Source organism: Prionailurus bengalensis, chromosome B3, assembly GCF_016509475.1.
Source record: "Prionailurus bengalensis isolate Pbe53 chromosome B3, Fcat_Pben_1.1_paternal_pri, whole genome shotgun sequence".
Classification (NCBI taxonomy): domain Eukaryota; kingdom Metazoa; phylum Chordata; class Mammalia; order Carnivora; family Felidae; genus Prionailurus; species Prionailurus bengalensis.
Genome location: NC_057355.1, coordinates 32,649,772 through 32,665,389, shown reverse-complemented (window position 1 = coordinate 32,665,389; position 15,618 = coordinate 32,649,772). Strand labels below are relative to the sequence as shown.

Below are 15,618 nucleotides of genomic sequence, written 5' to 3'. Positions count from 1 at the left end.
AATCAACATGATACATCATGTTAATAAGAGGATAAAAGCCATATGATCGTTTCAGCAGATTCAGAAAAAGCATTTGACAAAGTATAACATCCATTCATGATAAAAGCTCTCAACAAAGTAGGTTTAGAGGGAACATACCTCCACATAATAAGAAAAACCCACAATTAACATCATACTCAATGGTGAAAAACTGAGAGCTTTGCCCCTAAGGTTAGGAACAAGAAGACAAGGATGCACACTGTCAATATTTTTATTCAACATAGTACTGGAAGTCCTAGCCACAGCAGTCAGACAATAAAAAGCATCCACATTGGTAAGGATGAAGTAAATGTATCACTATTTGCAGATGACATGACACTATAGATAGATAGATAGATAGATAGATAGATAGATAGATAGATAACCCTAAAGACTCCTCCAAAAAACCTACTAGAACTGATAAATGAACTCAGTAAGGATGCAGGATACAAAATTAATATACATAAATCCATTGTATTTCTAGACACTAATAATGAAACAGCAGAAAGAGAAACTAAGAAAACAATCTCATTTGTAATTGCACCAAAAATAATAAACTACCCAGGAATAAACTTTAACCAAGGAGGTGAAAGACTTGTACTCTGAAAACTATAAAACATTGATGAAAGATACTGAAGATGACACAGACAAATGGGAAGACATTCCATGCTCATGGATTCAGAGAACAAATACTGTTAAAATGTCAAAGCAATCTACAGATTTAATGCAATCTCTATCAAAATACCAACAGCATTTTTCACGTAACTAGGAAGTAATCCTAATTTGTATGGAACCACAAAAGGCCTTGAATAACCAAAGCAATCTTGAACAAGGACAAAGCTGGAGGTATCACAATCCCAGATTTCATGGTACAGTACAAAGCTATAGTAATCAAAATAGTATAGTACTGGCACAAAAATAGACACATAGATCATTGGAACAGAATAGAAAGCCCAAAAATAAACCCACGCTTTTATGGTCAGTTAATCTAGGACAAAGGAGGCAAGAATATGCATTGGGAAAAAAATCAGCTTCAATAAATGGTGCTGGGAAAACTAGACAGCTACATGCAAAAGAGTGTAACTGGACAACTTTCTTATACCATACAGAAAAATAAACTCAAAATGGATTAAAGACCTAAATGAGAGACCTGAAACCATAAAAATCCTAGAAGAGAGAAAAGGCAATAATTTATCTGACATTGGCCATAACAACATTTTTCTGCATGTGCCTCCTTTGGCCAGAGAAACAAAAGCAAAATGAAACTATTGGGACTACATCAAAACAAAAAGCTTCTGCACAGCAAAGAAAACAGTCAACAAAACTAAAAGGCAACCTATGGAATAGGGGAAGATATTTGCAAAGACATATCTGATAAGAGGTTAGAATCCAAAATGTATAAGGAACGTGTACAGCTCAATACCAACTCCCCCCCCCAAATAATCCAATTTAAAAAATGGGTAGAAGGCAGGAACAGACATTTTTCCAAAGAAGACACAGATGGCCAATAGACACATGAAAAGATGCTCAGCATTACTCATCATTAGGGAAATGCAAATCAAAACTACAGTGAAGTATCACCGCACACCTATCAGAATAGCTAAAATCAAAAACAAAAGAAAAACAAAAAAGGATATGGACAAAAAGGAACCCTGGTTCAGTGTTGGTGGGAATGCAAACTGGTGCAGCCACTGTGAAAAATAGTATGGAGATTTCTCAAAAAATTAAAAATATAAGACCCAGTAATTCCTCTACTGGGTATTTACCCAAAGAATATGAAAACAGTAATTTGAAGGGATATGTGCACCCCTATGTTTATTGTGGCTTTACAATAGCCAAGTTATGGAAGCAGCCCAAGTGTCCATCAATAAGTGAGTGGATAAAGAAGTGGTATATATATACACAATGGTATATTTCTCAGCCACATAAAAGAATGAGATCTTCCTATTTGCAACAACATGGATGGACCCGCAGAATATTATGCTAAGTGAAATAAGACAAAGACAAAAACCAAATGATTTCACTCATGTGAAATTTAAGAAACAAACTAATGAACAAAGAAAGAAAAGACAAAAACACAGACTGTTAAATACGGAGAACAAGCAGATGGCTGCCAACGGGGAGATGGGGGGATGCAAATAGTTGAAGAGGATTAAGAGTACCCTCATCTTGATAGTCGCTGAGTAATGTACAGAATTGTTGAATCATATTGTATACCTGAAACCAATGTAGCATGGTATGTTAATTATACTTGAATTAAAAATTATTTTTTAATGTTTGTTTATTTTTGAGAGAGAGAGAGAGAGAGCGCGAGTGGGGCAAGGGGCAGAGAGAGAGGGAGACACAGACTCTGAAGCAGGCTCCAGGCTCTGAGCTGTCAGCAGGCTCAAACTCATGGACTGGGAGATCATGACCTGAGCTGAAGTCAGATGCTTAACCGACTGAGCCTCCCAGGTGTCCCGAAAAATTAATTTAAAAAAAAATTTTTTTTTAACGTTTATTTTTGAGACAGAAACAGAGCATGAACGGGGGAGGGGCAGAGAGAGAGGGAGACACAGAATCGGAAGCAGGCTCCAGGCTCTGAGCCATCAGCCCAGAGCCCGACACGGGGCTCGAACCCGCGGACCGCGAGATCGTGACCTGAGCTGAAGTTGGACACTTAACCGACTGAGACACCCAGGTGCCCCCCGAAAAATTAATTTTTAAAGATCCCAGTTCTTTTTCTTGCTTTCTTCTCTGTGCACATTGTCATCTTCATATTTTGTAGCGGCTCTTGTATCATGGATATTTTTTTCCTATCTTCAATGTAACTTGAACCTCACAGACCTTGAGCTCCAGGCAAAGTGAGTCAGAAACACAACTCTGAAATTTAAGACAGGATCTAGTTTTTAAATACATCACCTGGCACCTAAACACCTCACATTCATCAAGAAGCCCTTTGGGTGTTCTGGGGTTAAGGACTAGGTAGGTTGTCTAATGGTTAGTCATCGAGTTATTTTTGTAACCATATTCTCCTCTGCTGTTTTCCTCTGAATCAGAGTATTTGTAGCAGGTGTGAGCATTTTTTAATTGTTACTTCCATAAAAGTAAAATGCTGTTCCTTCACAGCACTTATGATCATATCTGGCATGGTTTGAAAGCTAATTTACTTAGCTAAGTGCGACGACCCCCATGATGCCCTCATGGCTTGCCTGCTCAGACCTGGGAGGAGTCTGAACCACTAACGAAACTAGTTCAGTAATAGAATCAACAGCAAGGGAAACAGTTTAGTCAGGGTGAAGGTGTAGGTTCCCACCCTCCCCCGCCCCCCGCCATCATTCTTGGATATCACATTGTCTACCTCTGACCTCTCCATTAATTAATTCCTTTTTACTTTCTTTTGATTGGCTTCCTTTCTGGTAACTGTTAATTATTTATGGTAATGGAGGCCAAGGAGAAGGTGGATAACTAAACTCTAGAAATGAACTTTGTCATTTATAATACTTGAAAATCAAAGTTTGCGGTTCTGTTTATATATACAAAAGTGTGGTATGGTGCCCCTTGGAATCATGTGGCTTTGTGCCACTGCAGAGAGACTGTGCTGGAGCTGGACAGCAGGAGGGAATAGGCTACAGGATGATCAGAGGACATGGCGGGGGTGAGGGGGCCAGAGATTGGCACTCCTTTTTTAATTCAATAGACACGCAAGATACAAAGATGAATGAAACAATTCTTGGTCTCATGGAGTTTGCAATAAAGTGGGATCTAGAAGGAGAGTGAGGTAGAGTGGCACATACACAGACCTAGTAGCATCTAGTCCCACCTGCTGAATTCGGTGCAGACTTCATAGCCCTTATTTTCACTCCATCCCTGTGCATCACCTGACACTGTCGATCATTCTCTATTTGAAAGTCTTATTCCCTTTAGCTTCTGCATGCCTCTATCTTAGACATGACTTCTTAGTTTTGCCTCTATTCTTTCGTCGGTGGTAAATTTTGCATTTCCTAGAGTACTCCTCTCTTTTTCCCCCTCTTACCCTATGCTATTAATTCCTAACCATTTTCCACCACCCAGCACTTCAAAGGGATATGGCAGACTCTCTTCAGGTAGCCGTGGCTTCTTATGGCAGTGGTTTTTGACCAGGTGATGGAACAGTATCCTGAGCACCAGGAGGAGTAGCTCCCTGGGTGATTCTGATGCATTCTCCCCTGCCCTTAGGCAGCTTCTGTGTCTTTTTAACCTATAGCACAGTAGTCAGCCGTAGTAGAGCTCAGTGATGGTGAGTCTTTAGTAGCAGCTGGTACAGTGTGCTGTAGGTGCACAGAGCAGGTTTACTTAACTATCTGAGAAAGTCAGGAGAGGCTGCATACAGGAGCTGTCAGTTGAGCTAAACTGAATTTATCAGATGGATAAGCCTTAAAGGAGATTCAAAGAGGTGGATTTTCAGAGACAGGGAGATGCATTATTAAAATCTAGGAATGTATGAATGGCAAGTGGTTAGGTACACAGGCTTCTTTATTAAAGCCCAAAACATTAGGATGAAAAAGCACTTTTTGAATCTTCAACAAGATTGGTATGAGTCAAATAAAAGTAAGATGTTCTGCATCATTGGACAGGTAATAAATGTATGGGCTTCATTGTTCCCAAGACATACTGGCATGAAATATTCTGTTAATTTTAAGAAAGAGCTTCATTCTTTCATTCACTGAAAACTCACTGAAGCATCTTCCAGTGTCAAACACTATTATGGGTGGTATATATCCAGTAGTGAGCAAAAAACAAATATAGCCCCTGCCTGCATGGGGCTTACAATGAGGGAAAAAATAGACATAAAGCAAATAATCACTACAGACACACCAACTGTGATCAGTGCTGTGTGTGCTATGAGAAAGTCTTAACAGCATGACCCAAGTGAGGTTAGGGATGAAATGAATAATGATTGGAGGTTAATTAGAAAAAAACATCAGGGGGAGAGGCAGAGAGAAGACATATACAAAGTTCTAAGGCAAATGGTTTGGACAGGTTTTATGAAGGGCTCTAACATGGCTCGAATGAGAGACACTGTCAGGGAGGAGACACCACTTTTCCCCACATGGCCACTGCACAGAGTCCTAAGTGGAGCGGCCACTGGGGTGGATCCAGTACCATTTGCTAAACATTGTGCTAGTTGCTGGGATCTCAAGGGGGTAATGAGACACATTCTAGAACCTGCCTTGCCTGCTCAGAGATTCCTCCTCAGTCTATGAAATGTAACCACTTATGAGGTAAGTACAAGATCCTTTGAGAGCACAGAATTCTGAGGTCAGCCAACTTAGTCTCGGGGAATTGTGGAGATAAAGCTGCGTTTTCAAAAATCAATGAAAAAGGAAGCCATTTCAGAAGAGAGCTGTACAACAAAATCCAGGTGTGAGGAGCATGGCGCATTTGCAGAACTTCAGGGAGCTTTGTATGGGCTCCGGTACAGCGTTTAGATGAGAATTGAAGGAAATAATCACACATGAAAGGCAGAAGCCAAATGTTAGAAATTTACATGCACTGAGGAATTTGAACTCTATCTGGCAGGTGCTTCTTGCAAGCGGTGAGGGAGGGGATGATGAGGCGGTGGCATCGAAAGGGAATGACTTCATCTGATGCTTGTTTTACAAATTACTATTCTGGCAGTAGCACAAATAGATGGAGAAACTAGGCCTGGACCTAATTTCTAGCGGACCAGGGGATCTGGGGACCAGATCCAAGGATCGTGTGGCAATTCTGGGGACAACTGGTGGTGGCCTGCTGCAGCAGTGGCAGTGTACGTGGGGAGAATGGTGGGTGAGGAAGCTGTTTGGGGGTAGGATCTTGGAGGACTTCTTGGTGTTGAGGGAGGAGTGAGGAAAGGAGGAGTCAAGCATGATGCCCAGTGATCGTTTGGGTGACAGGCAGGTGTGCATGATGCCATTTACTAAGGCAACACCGTGTAGGAATGGCAATGTGTGCAGAGGACAACTGTCGAGATCCAGCTGGACAAGCTTACATGGAGAGATCTGTGGAGCAGTCCAGTGAAGATGTCCCTTAGAGCCCAAACTGCACTAGAGACAGGAACAGGTGAGATCAGGGCAGGGCCAAGAGCTGTTCATTTCTTTCTTTCTTTTTTTTTTTAATCAGCTTTTCATTCTAGAATAGTTTGGGATTTACAGAAAAGTTATAAAAATCGTACAGAGTTCCCATGGATTTATCATTTCTTTAGGTCTTCTACCTCTTCCTTGAGTTTTTGCCGTATTGGAATGGGTGTCCTTGTTTTCACAGATATTCCCACATAAATGCAGAACAGGCTTATGTAGTTCAAAACACAAAGCAATATAAAAAGACATAGAGTAGGGGCACCTGGGTGGCTCAGTCAGTTGAGCGCCCAACTTCGGCTTAAGGTCATGAACTCACAGTTTGTGAGTTTGAGCCCCATATCAGGCTCACTGCTGTCAGCCTGTCAGCGCAGAACCTGCTTCAGAGCCTCTGTCCCATTCTCTCTGCCCCTCCACCACTTGCACTTTCCCAAAATATAAATATTTTTTCAAAAAAAGACATAGAGTAAAAAATCTTACTCCAACCCCTGCCCCCATCTGCACTGGTTACTCCCACTCTGTACAGATAGCTTTTTTTCTTAGTCTGTACTAATCCTTCCAGTTTCTTTTTAATGTAAATATAAGCAAGTAATAAGAATATACTTTGTTTCCTCATTTTCTTATCAAAATGTACTATATTGTGGACACTGTTCTGTCACTTGCTTTTTGCTGAACAATATAGCTTAGAGATTGGTACGTATCATAGAACTACACTGTCTGAGAAGGCAGCAACAGACTGGCCATAAGTGGCTACTGAACACTCGAAATGTGAAATGAAAACCAGAATTTAAATTTAAATTTAGATTTTAAAATGGAAGCAGTGTAAATTATTTTCCCATTAAACATTATTTTGGTAGAATGACCTTGCACTTCAGCCATCAAAAATGCAGTATCCAAATTAAGATGTGGTGTTAAGTGTAAAACACACTGGGTTTCAGAGACTTAGTTTCATTTTTTTACACTGCCGTAATGTTTTACAGTGTTTACATGTTGACACGTTTTGACATATTAAGTTAATTAAAATATTAAAATTTTGCCAACTTCTTATAAAATGTGGCTATTAGAAAATGTAAAATTACATATGTGGCTCAAATTATATTTCTACTGAACAGCACTGATATAGAGCATTATTTTTGTACAGTTGTATAGTATTCTGTTGTAGAGTACCATATTGAACCAGCCCACTGTTGATGTATACTTGAATTGCTTCCAGTCTTGTACTGTTAGAAATGCAGAAATGCTTAACCTTGTCCATGCATCACTTCCCATGTGTGCAGATTGATCTGTGAAATGAATTCCCAGGATTGGAGTTGCTGGGTTAGAGAGTACTGTGCTGGTAATCCTGATATTGCCAAATCATCCTCCATAAGAGTTGTACCAGTTTGCACTTTCCACCAACAATGTGTGTGAGTGCCAGGGTCTTTGTATACTGCTGTTTTACACTACAGTATCTACATGTTTAGGATCTGATAGTGAACACATTTCTTTTTGCTAATTCTGAGTTTTAAGAAATCACAGATGGTTTGCCTTTTTTCACTAAAAAAATAAAAGCTACTAACTAATGATGAAACTCTTAGAATCAGCATGTTTTTGTTTTTTTTTTTCTTTTTCAAATGAAAATGCCAAGGAATTAACACACGGTTTTCCCGGGCTCTCCATTTTTCTGGAAGTTGTGGTTCCACCAGATACAGATTTAGGAAGAGAGACTCTATGAGGGTTCATTATTTATAAGGGACATTTTCTTTTGTTTTCTAAAAGTAGGAGTTTTCTCAGATTCTTCCAGCAGCCTTCCCTGGCTCTGGTGGATTAACACTACAAGGTAGACAGGCAGTGTAGGCAGGATTTGTATACTGCTAGATTTTCAGTTCCCTGGATTAGTATTAGTGGAGCCTAACACATTCTAACTTGACAGGCTTCTTAACTGAGGAAATCCACTGACATAATTGGAGCTTATGAGTGACCATAATGGTTAAATGATCAATTGTTTGCTGTTAATAAGCTGCAGAAAAAGTTCATCTTTCTACCATAAAGATCTAACTGCCATCTCTCTTTTGAGACTAGTGTGCCCTCTACTGCCCTCTTTGCCTTTTCTTCTTTCAGATTGAAATGAAGAACTAGACATTCAGCATCCAAAAACAAGTTGCTTCGATTTTTCCATTTGTAGGAATCGGAAAATGAGATTCTCATGAAGAGAACTCTGTGTAGTTAGACGTGTCAGATAAGTTAATAAATTCTTATAATGGAAATCCTCTTTACTTACACGGATGTATCGAATTACCAACATATTGGCAAATCCTAGAAATGTATTTTATAGCAAATATGACTATGGACATTAACTATCTTTAATATTTTATTGATTTTCAGTATGAAAAGTTTAAGCAAAGCTGAGACTGTTACTGTTGATCAGGCAGGAAGAGCCTTAGGACTTACTGGAATGGTCATCCTTGGCAACGGGTGATGTTGAGTCATTTCTACTCTGCTTAATCTAAGAATCAGTCTACAACTTTCCAATGGGAAGCAGCTGCACCATAGCTATTCTCCATGTCCCTTTTTGCTTCTGACAGCTAATTGTGCTTAATTATTTTGTTTCAGGAAGGGTTTTCACTCATTGGTAGCAAGAACTGGTTGAAGATTGTGAGACGCATGGATTGTCTGTTGTTTGGAACAACGATAAAGGCAAGATACTGTGTAGCCAACTATTTTTAAGCAAATGATCGTACCCTTGTCATCTTCTAACTATGCGTGGGGGTGGAGTGAGTGCGGGAGCTTCTGTTTGCAGGGGAAATGGTCCTGGGAAGAATATGTATGTTTAAGAAAGGTTTGTCTTGGGAACATAACATGAAACAAGGTGTGTAGAGAGGCAGAAGCCTAGTTAGCAAGAGGGTGTTTCTGAAGAGCCAGGGCTTTGATTGATCTGTCGACGCCTGTCTGACAGAGCCGTGCAACCATTCTCCAGTCCCCAGGCACAAACTGCGAGGATGTGGGGTACATCATTGTTTGTCTTACTATTTTCGAATGCTTTACTGTGTCTTTTCATTTTCCCTTTTCAATATTCAAAAATTTCCCTTTTACTTGCTTCCTAGCTGCATTAAACATAAAGAATGATCCTCATCAGAGAAACATACAATACAGACTAATCACCTGGATTATTTTCTTTCAGAAATAACTGTTAAAAAAAAACAGTCTGTTAACATTCACCCAGTAGATAATATTGAAATTTAGGTGAAAGCTCCTAATTTTTCATGGGCTCATAGACTGAGAGTTGGAAGAGCATCTAATAGAGCACCTAATAGAAGGGTCTTAGCCTGGGGTTCACAGACCCTCCAAAGGGTCCTTAAAGAATTCAGGAGACCATGAACTGCGTAGATATTCACTGACACCTAACTGAGATGTATCATTTCCTTCAGCTATGAATGTAGGCATCAGAGCCCAGTCGTATTAGACCTTTGCCCCAGTAGAAATCAGCTACTTTCATGCCGCATCACAGGTATCTTCAGTGTCAGGCTCATCACTGCCTCAGAATTATGGTGGTGATTAGTCCCTCTGCTAGAGCTTTTTAGTCATGTGTTAAGCATATGTATTGTTAATTCACAAATTAGTGTTTTAATATTGTAGTAAACTACTTCAGTATAATTGGTTTCCTTTATAATCCAATGTATTTTATGTGATTAAAAACATTGTTTTGACCAGGGGCGAGGGGGGTGCTGGGGTGGGGAGAGCTGGGTGGCTCAGTTGGTTGAGTGTCTGACTCTTGGTTTCGGCTCAGGTCTTGATCTCACACTTTGTGGGTTCAAGCCCTACACTGGGCTGCAATGACAGGCTCTGCTCTCTCAAAATAAATAAATAAACTTTATTAAAACACACACATACACATTGTTTTGAGAAGCAATTCACTGGCTTCACCAGATTGCCAAAGGGGTCTGGAGCACATACTCAAGAGCCCCTCTTTTCATTTATGTATGAGGGCACAGAATTCAACTTATGCCAACAGTCAAGGTTGTAACTGGCTGTCAGAGAACTGGGCCACCGACTTATCTTCTGACTCCCAGCCTGGGACTGTCATGCCAGAACAACATGAGTTTGAACTCGCAGGCTTGAACTTGTGGATTTTTTTTTTTTTTTCTGATAAATAAGTGTATTTTCCTTATGATTTTCTTAACAGTTTCTTTTCTCTAGCTTACTTCATTCTAAGAATACAGTATATACACATGTAACATATAAAATGTGTTAATTGACTGTTTATGTTATCAGTAAGCTTCCTGTTAATAGTAGGCTGTTAGTAGCTAAGTTCTGGGGGTGTCACAAGTTCTACTCGGAATTTCAGCACTCCTCACTCCCACATTGCAAGAGTCAACTGTATATGTCTTTCTAAAAGTTACACCGTGCCGTATGTCTGATATGTGAGTTCTAATTTTTTCCTGATATGTACTATTACAATTTTTAACTATAAAGAGTAAAATAAAAACCAACCATAATTTTGACCACTGAAAAATAATCATTATTAACATTTTAAAGTTGCTATGTGGCAGGTATATTATGTCAAGATAGCATTCAGATGCACATGACAGAAAAATCCAGACATAGTGGCCCCCAAAATTAGGGGTGTATTTTTTTTTTTTTTCACTAAATAACAGAAATAGGGAGGTGGTAGCTTTGGCTCAGCAATTTCACAGTGCCAAGGTCAACATCTTAGCAATTCCTTGGCCTCTCCCTCACATTTGCAAAATGGTTGCTATAGCTCTATTGAATGTCTATTGAGGGAAAACCAGCTTCATCTGTCCCTTTCATAAGGAAAGCATAAACTTTCTATGAGGCTTCCACCTTGCACAACCCCTAGAATATGCCTACTTATGTCTCATGGACCAGACAATGTAATGTGGCCAATTCCAATCTGCTAATATTAGCAAAATGAGTGCTTGGCTTTTCCAGCCTCTTGTATGTATCAGCTCATGGCAATGAACCCTGTGTCTGCTGTATAGATAATTTATAAACTTGGGATTGTAGTATACAGAGTACTTTGTATCCTGCCCTCTTGTCATGTAACATTATGTCAGGAATATTATACCAAGTCATTTCTTAGTCTTTGAAAATGTGATTGTTTGTGGCTACCTAGCATTTTATTGTTTGGATGCAACATAATTCAGTTAACTAATCCCCACGTTTCCACTATTATAAAAATGTTTTGATTTTCATAAGGATTTATTTGCAGGGCTCTTGAGACAGAAGCCTAGAATATATATTTATCTTGTACATTTGCCCTCTCTGTAGGTTGTTTCTGTTTCTACAGAACTAGTGGTATGTGAGAATGCTCATTTATCCAAATTCTAATAGGGCGTATCATTTAAATTTTGGCACAGTTCATGATCTCATGGTTCATGAGATCAAGCCCTATGTCAGACTCCATGCTGAGAGCGTGGAGCCTGCTTGGGATTCTCTCTCCTTCTCTCTCTGCTCTTCCCTACTCACTCCACACCCGCCCACTCACACACTCTCTGTCCCCAAAGTAAATAACTATTGGGGCGTCTGGGTGGCTCGGTTAAACGTCTGACTCTTGATTTTGGCTCAGGTCATGATTTCACAGTTCTTGAGTCCAAGCCCCACATCAGGCTCTGTGCTGACAGCATGGAGCCCGCTTGAGATTCTCTGTCTCCCTCTCTCTCTGCCCCTCCCCTGCTCATGCACACTTCTGCTTTCTCTAAAATAAATAAACATTAAAAATATTAAAAATAACTTTTTAAAAAGCTAGCTTCCAATCTGATTGGCAAAAATGAACATCTTCCTTTAATTTGCATTTCTTTGATAACAAATGAGAATGAACATTTTTTGTGTCTTTGTTAGCCATCTATATTTCTTCTTTGAATCACTTACTGGCTAGTTTTGACTTACTTTCCTCTTCAAAGTATTTAGACAGAATATGTATAGAGATTACATGTTATATACATGTATAGATTACATGCTATGTAGAAATATGTTTATGTAATTTGTGTAGTTATATGTATTTGTATATATGCCATATATGTAGTTTTTAGAAATATTGCTACATAGTTGTGCCAACTGTTACTGGGAATGATATTCTTTACCCCAAAGTTATTTCTAGCTGCTTATTATTAGATTTTTTCTGAATTGAAATTTAGCTTCCTTACTAAACTTTTATTAACTGATAATTTGTTAATTGTTTTAATTTCTAGGAAAGTGATTTTATAATCTACAATGACAATTATAGTTATTTCCAGTAGTTTATATTTATTACTTTTCTCACCTTACTGAATTATCTAGACCCTTCAGAACATTAATTTTATGGTTATAGCGTCATCTTTGACATCTTCCTGACCTGAATGGGAAGAAGTGTTTAGATGTTAAGAACATTTCTAGGGGCGCCTGCGTGGCTCAGTCGGTTAAGCGTCCGACTTCGGCTCAGGTCACGATCTCGCGGTCCGCGAGTTCGAGCCCCGCGTCGGGCTCTGGGCTGATGCCTCAGAGCCTGGAGCCTGCTTCCGATTCTGTGTTTCCCTCTCTCTCTGCCCCTCCCCCATTCATGCTGTGTCTCTCTCTGTCTCAAAAATAAATAAACGTTAAAAAAAAAAAATTAAAAAAAAAAAACATTTCTAGCTGTTGACTGCATGGATATTCTTTACCATTTAAGGGAAATATTCTTTCAGTTATAGTTTATCTATCAATACTTTTCTCAGGATTACATATTAAATTTTATCAAAAGCTTTTTGACACCTTACCAAGATCTTGTCTTTCTTTTTCCTTTCAATGATGTATTGACTTGATATATTAATATTGAACCACCAGATTGTTATTTTTGCCCTACCTGGAAAAGGATATCTTTGGTGTTCCTTGCCTTGGATAACTTTTAATTAACCAAGTATTATGTAACAAACACCAGTGTTTAAGTTGATAAATGGAAGAAGTATTTTGAAATAAAATTTTTATTCTGTTATCAGCAATTTAGTATAGCTTAAATTCTGTGGATAATAAAAGTTACTTCTTTTCCCTCTGGCTGAAGTAAGTAGATTATATAAGTTCTGCCTACTTGTAAGTTGGGCTTCCTTTTTTTTTGTTAGTAATTCTGATCAAAATGGTCCAGGCCAACCGGCAAAGGGTCAACATGTAATTACCTACCTAAAGGGACTTTGGTTTAAAGGAATAAACATAAACCACTCTCCTCTTTGCCCCCAATAACTCACTGAAGAATGTTCTCATGATTTTGTCTAGCCTAGGCTTTGAGTAATGCCTCTTGGTTTCAGAGTAAAGGATCAAAGAAAAGTGTTGAAGCCCCTTCTCTCATTAAGTCCTTTTTCTGTACTCCCCTCTCCCTCCTTTTCTATGGTGGAGGAATTCTCTACCAGTGGTGGGGAAAACTGCTTTGGTTGGGGTCCTAGTGATGGGAGACTATATAGATCTGAGCATTGAATCTAAAACCAGCAGGAAAACCCGGCAAGCTGGTGAGGACTTGTATCTCTGTGGTTCTCCTCCCACGTGGTGTTAACCAGGTGCCTGTCTTCCACGTATGCTGGCACCATATAATACCAGCTGTAGAGCCTGAGGCTTAAGAATCTCCAAAAGGAGATGCTGTTCATGCCCAAGAGTCAGAATTTACTGGGCCAATGCCTTCCAGAAGCTGGAGCCTGACTTTCATGTGAGTACATGAAGGGAAGTGTCAAGAGAGGCGCAAGCCCTTATCCTTAACTTTTGTTTCCTCAAGGCGTCTGTGTGAAGGGAATTTTCTGTTTGTTGTAATAACTTGAAATTAAGTGTTCTAAAATAGGAGAGAACAATCTAACATTACGCCATCACCTAAAATACAGTAATTTTGAGTTAATCTCCTTAGACGATAGACTATATTTAGGCCAGTTCATGGCTGTTGATACATACTTGAAAACTTTTCATTTCACCACAAGAAGCCCTTTCTCACTTAATTATGGCATAAGAATAAATCTGATTAAGATTTTCAACCTAGGAGTCCTTTTTGTTAACCCAGTGACAGTTTTCCATTGTGCCCCACGGCACTGAGGATGTGGGATGGTGATGTAACTCACTGTCACATTTTTCTTGATGTACCTTAGTTTTATCTTGGGTCCACATGCATTGAGGTGATATTTCTGGCTTCAGATGATAAAGCTCAAATTGTACCTGAGAATTTTACAGAAGCAAACACGGAGCCAGGCTTCAGTTAGGCTATTGAACATATAGCCTACCCTGTCATTCTGGGAACTACATTCTAAAGAAACCCTAACTGTCCAGACTCCTTCTTATGCACATTCACATACAGACACCTCTAGGCTTACATGATTGGTCTGAGATTTTTGCCCTGACAATACACTTAATACTCATCTGTTTCTGTATACAGCTTTTCATCCAGCTGAGAGGTACAATTTTTGATGTGATTACTTTTCAAAAGGTTAATTACAAAATCAGCATGGAAATATATAAAGGTATTTCATATAAAAAAGGTATTTCTTTTTTAATTACTTTTTTAAAAATTTGTTTAATGTTTATTTATTTTTGAGAGAGAGACAGAGCACAAGCAGGGGAGGGGGCAGAGAAAGAGGGAGACACAGAATCCAAGGCACGCTCCAGGCTCTGAGCTGTCAGCACAGAGCCCGATGTGGGGCTTGAACCCATGAACCGTCAGATCATGATCTGAGCTGAAGTCAGATACTCAACCAACTGAGCCACCGAGGCACCCCTAAAAAAGGTATTTCATATAGATGTCTTCATATAGAGTTTAAAGTAGTGTAAGTAAATTGGAAACAGCTAATTAATTGTAAACAGGAAATCAGGTCAGTTTTATAAAAAACGATGCATAGAGTTACCAAAAATGAAACGTATAGTTGTCTTATCAGTTCTTTTCCCTTCCTCAGGGAAAAATCAGCTTTCAGTTACTCTTGAGAGTCTGGGGATTTATTCATCCAAGAGCAAAATGGCTAAGGAAATGAATAGGCAATACAGGAGAGATACAAATGACCAATATGCAGAAGAAAAATATTCAACCTTATTTGTAATCAAAGAAATGAAATTCTGCAATAAAAATCTATGTTACCCTAGTAGATTTAAAAACATTTAAAAGAGGGGCTCCTGGGATGGCTCAGTTGGTTAAGTGTCCAACTTCAGCTCAGGTCATGATCTCCTGGTTCATGAGATCCCACATTGGGCTCTGTGCTGTCAGGGGGAGCCTGCTTTGGAACCTCTGTCTCCCTCTCTCTGCCCCTGCTCCATGCATGTGTGCACATTTGCCGGTGCTCTCTCTCAAAAATAAACTTAAAAAAAATTTTTTTAATTTAAAAGAATAAGAATCTCCAGTGTTGGAGAGACTCTCAGTGGGAGTAAATTGATACTATCCCGCCCACGGCAGTTTGGCACTACCAAAATACCCAAGACCTTTTGACCAGGCAAATCTGCTTTTAGGCATTTATGCACAGATGTATGTATAAGAATGCCTACCAAAGCTTTGTGGCTTACAATAGGAAAAAGGCTATAGATAAATGTTGGTAGGGGCCAGTTAAATAAAGGACTA

At 39.2% G+C, this 15,618-nt stretch overlaps 1 protein-coding gene across 1 annotated transcript in view; it reads left to right on the top strand.

Annotated features, from left to right (window-relative positions):
• Positions 1-15,618, top strand: part of REC114 (REC114 meiotic recombination protein) — a 106,257-nt gene that overhangs the window by 80,519 nt on the left and 10,120 nt on the right. The window contains exon 3 of the mRNA XM_043555057.1: positions 8,688-8,771. Coding sequence (XP_043410992.1) covers positions 8,688-8,771 — 84 coding nt within the window. The remainder of the gene's footprint in view (positions 1-8,687; positions 8,772-15,618) is intronic.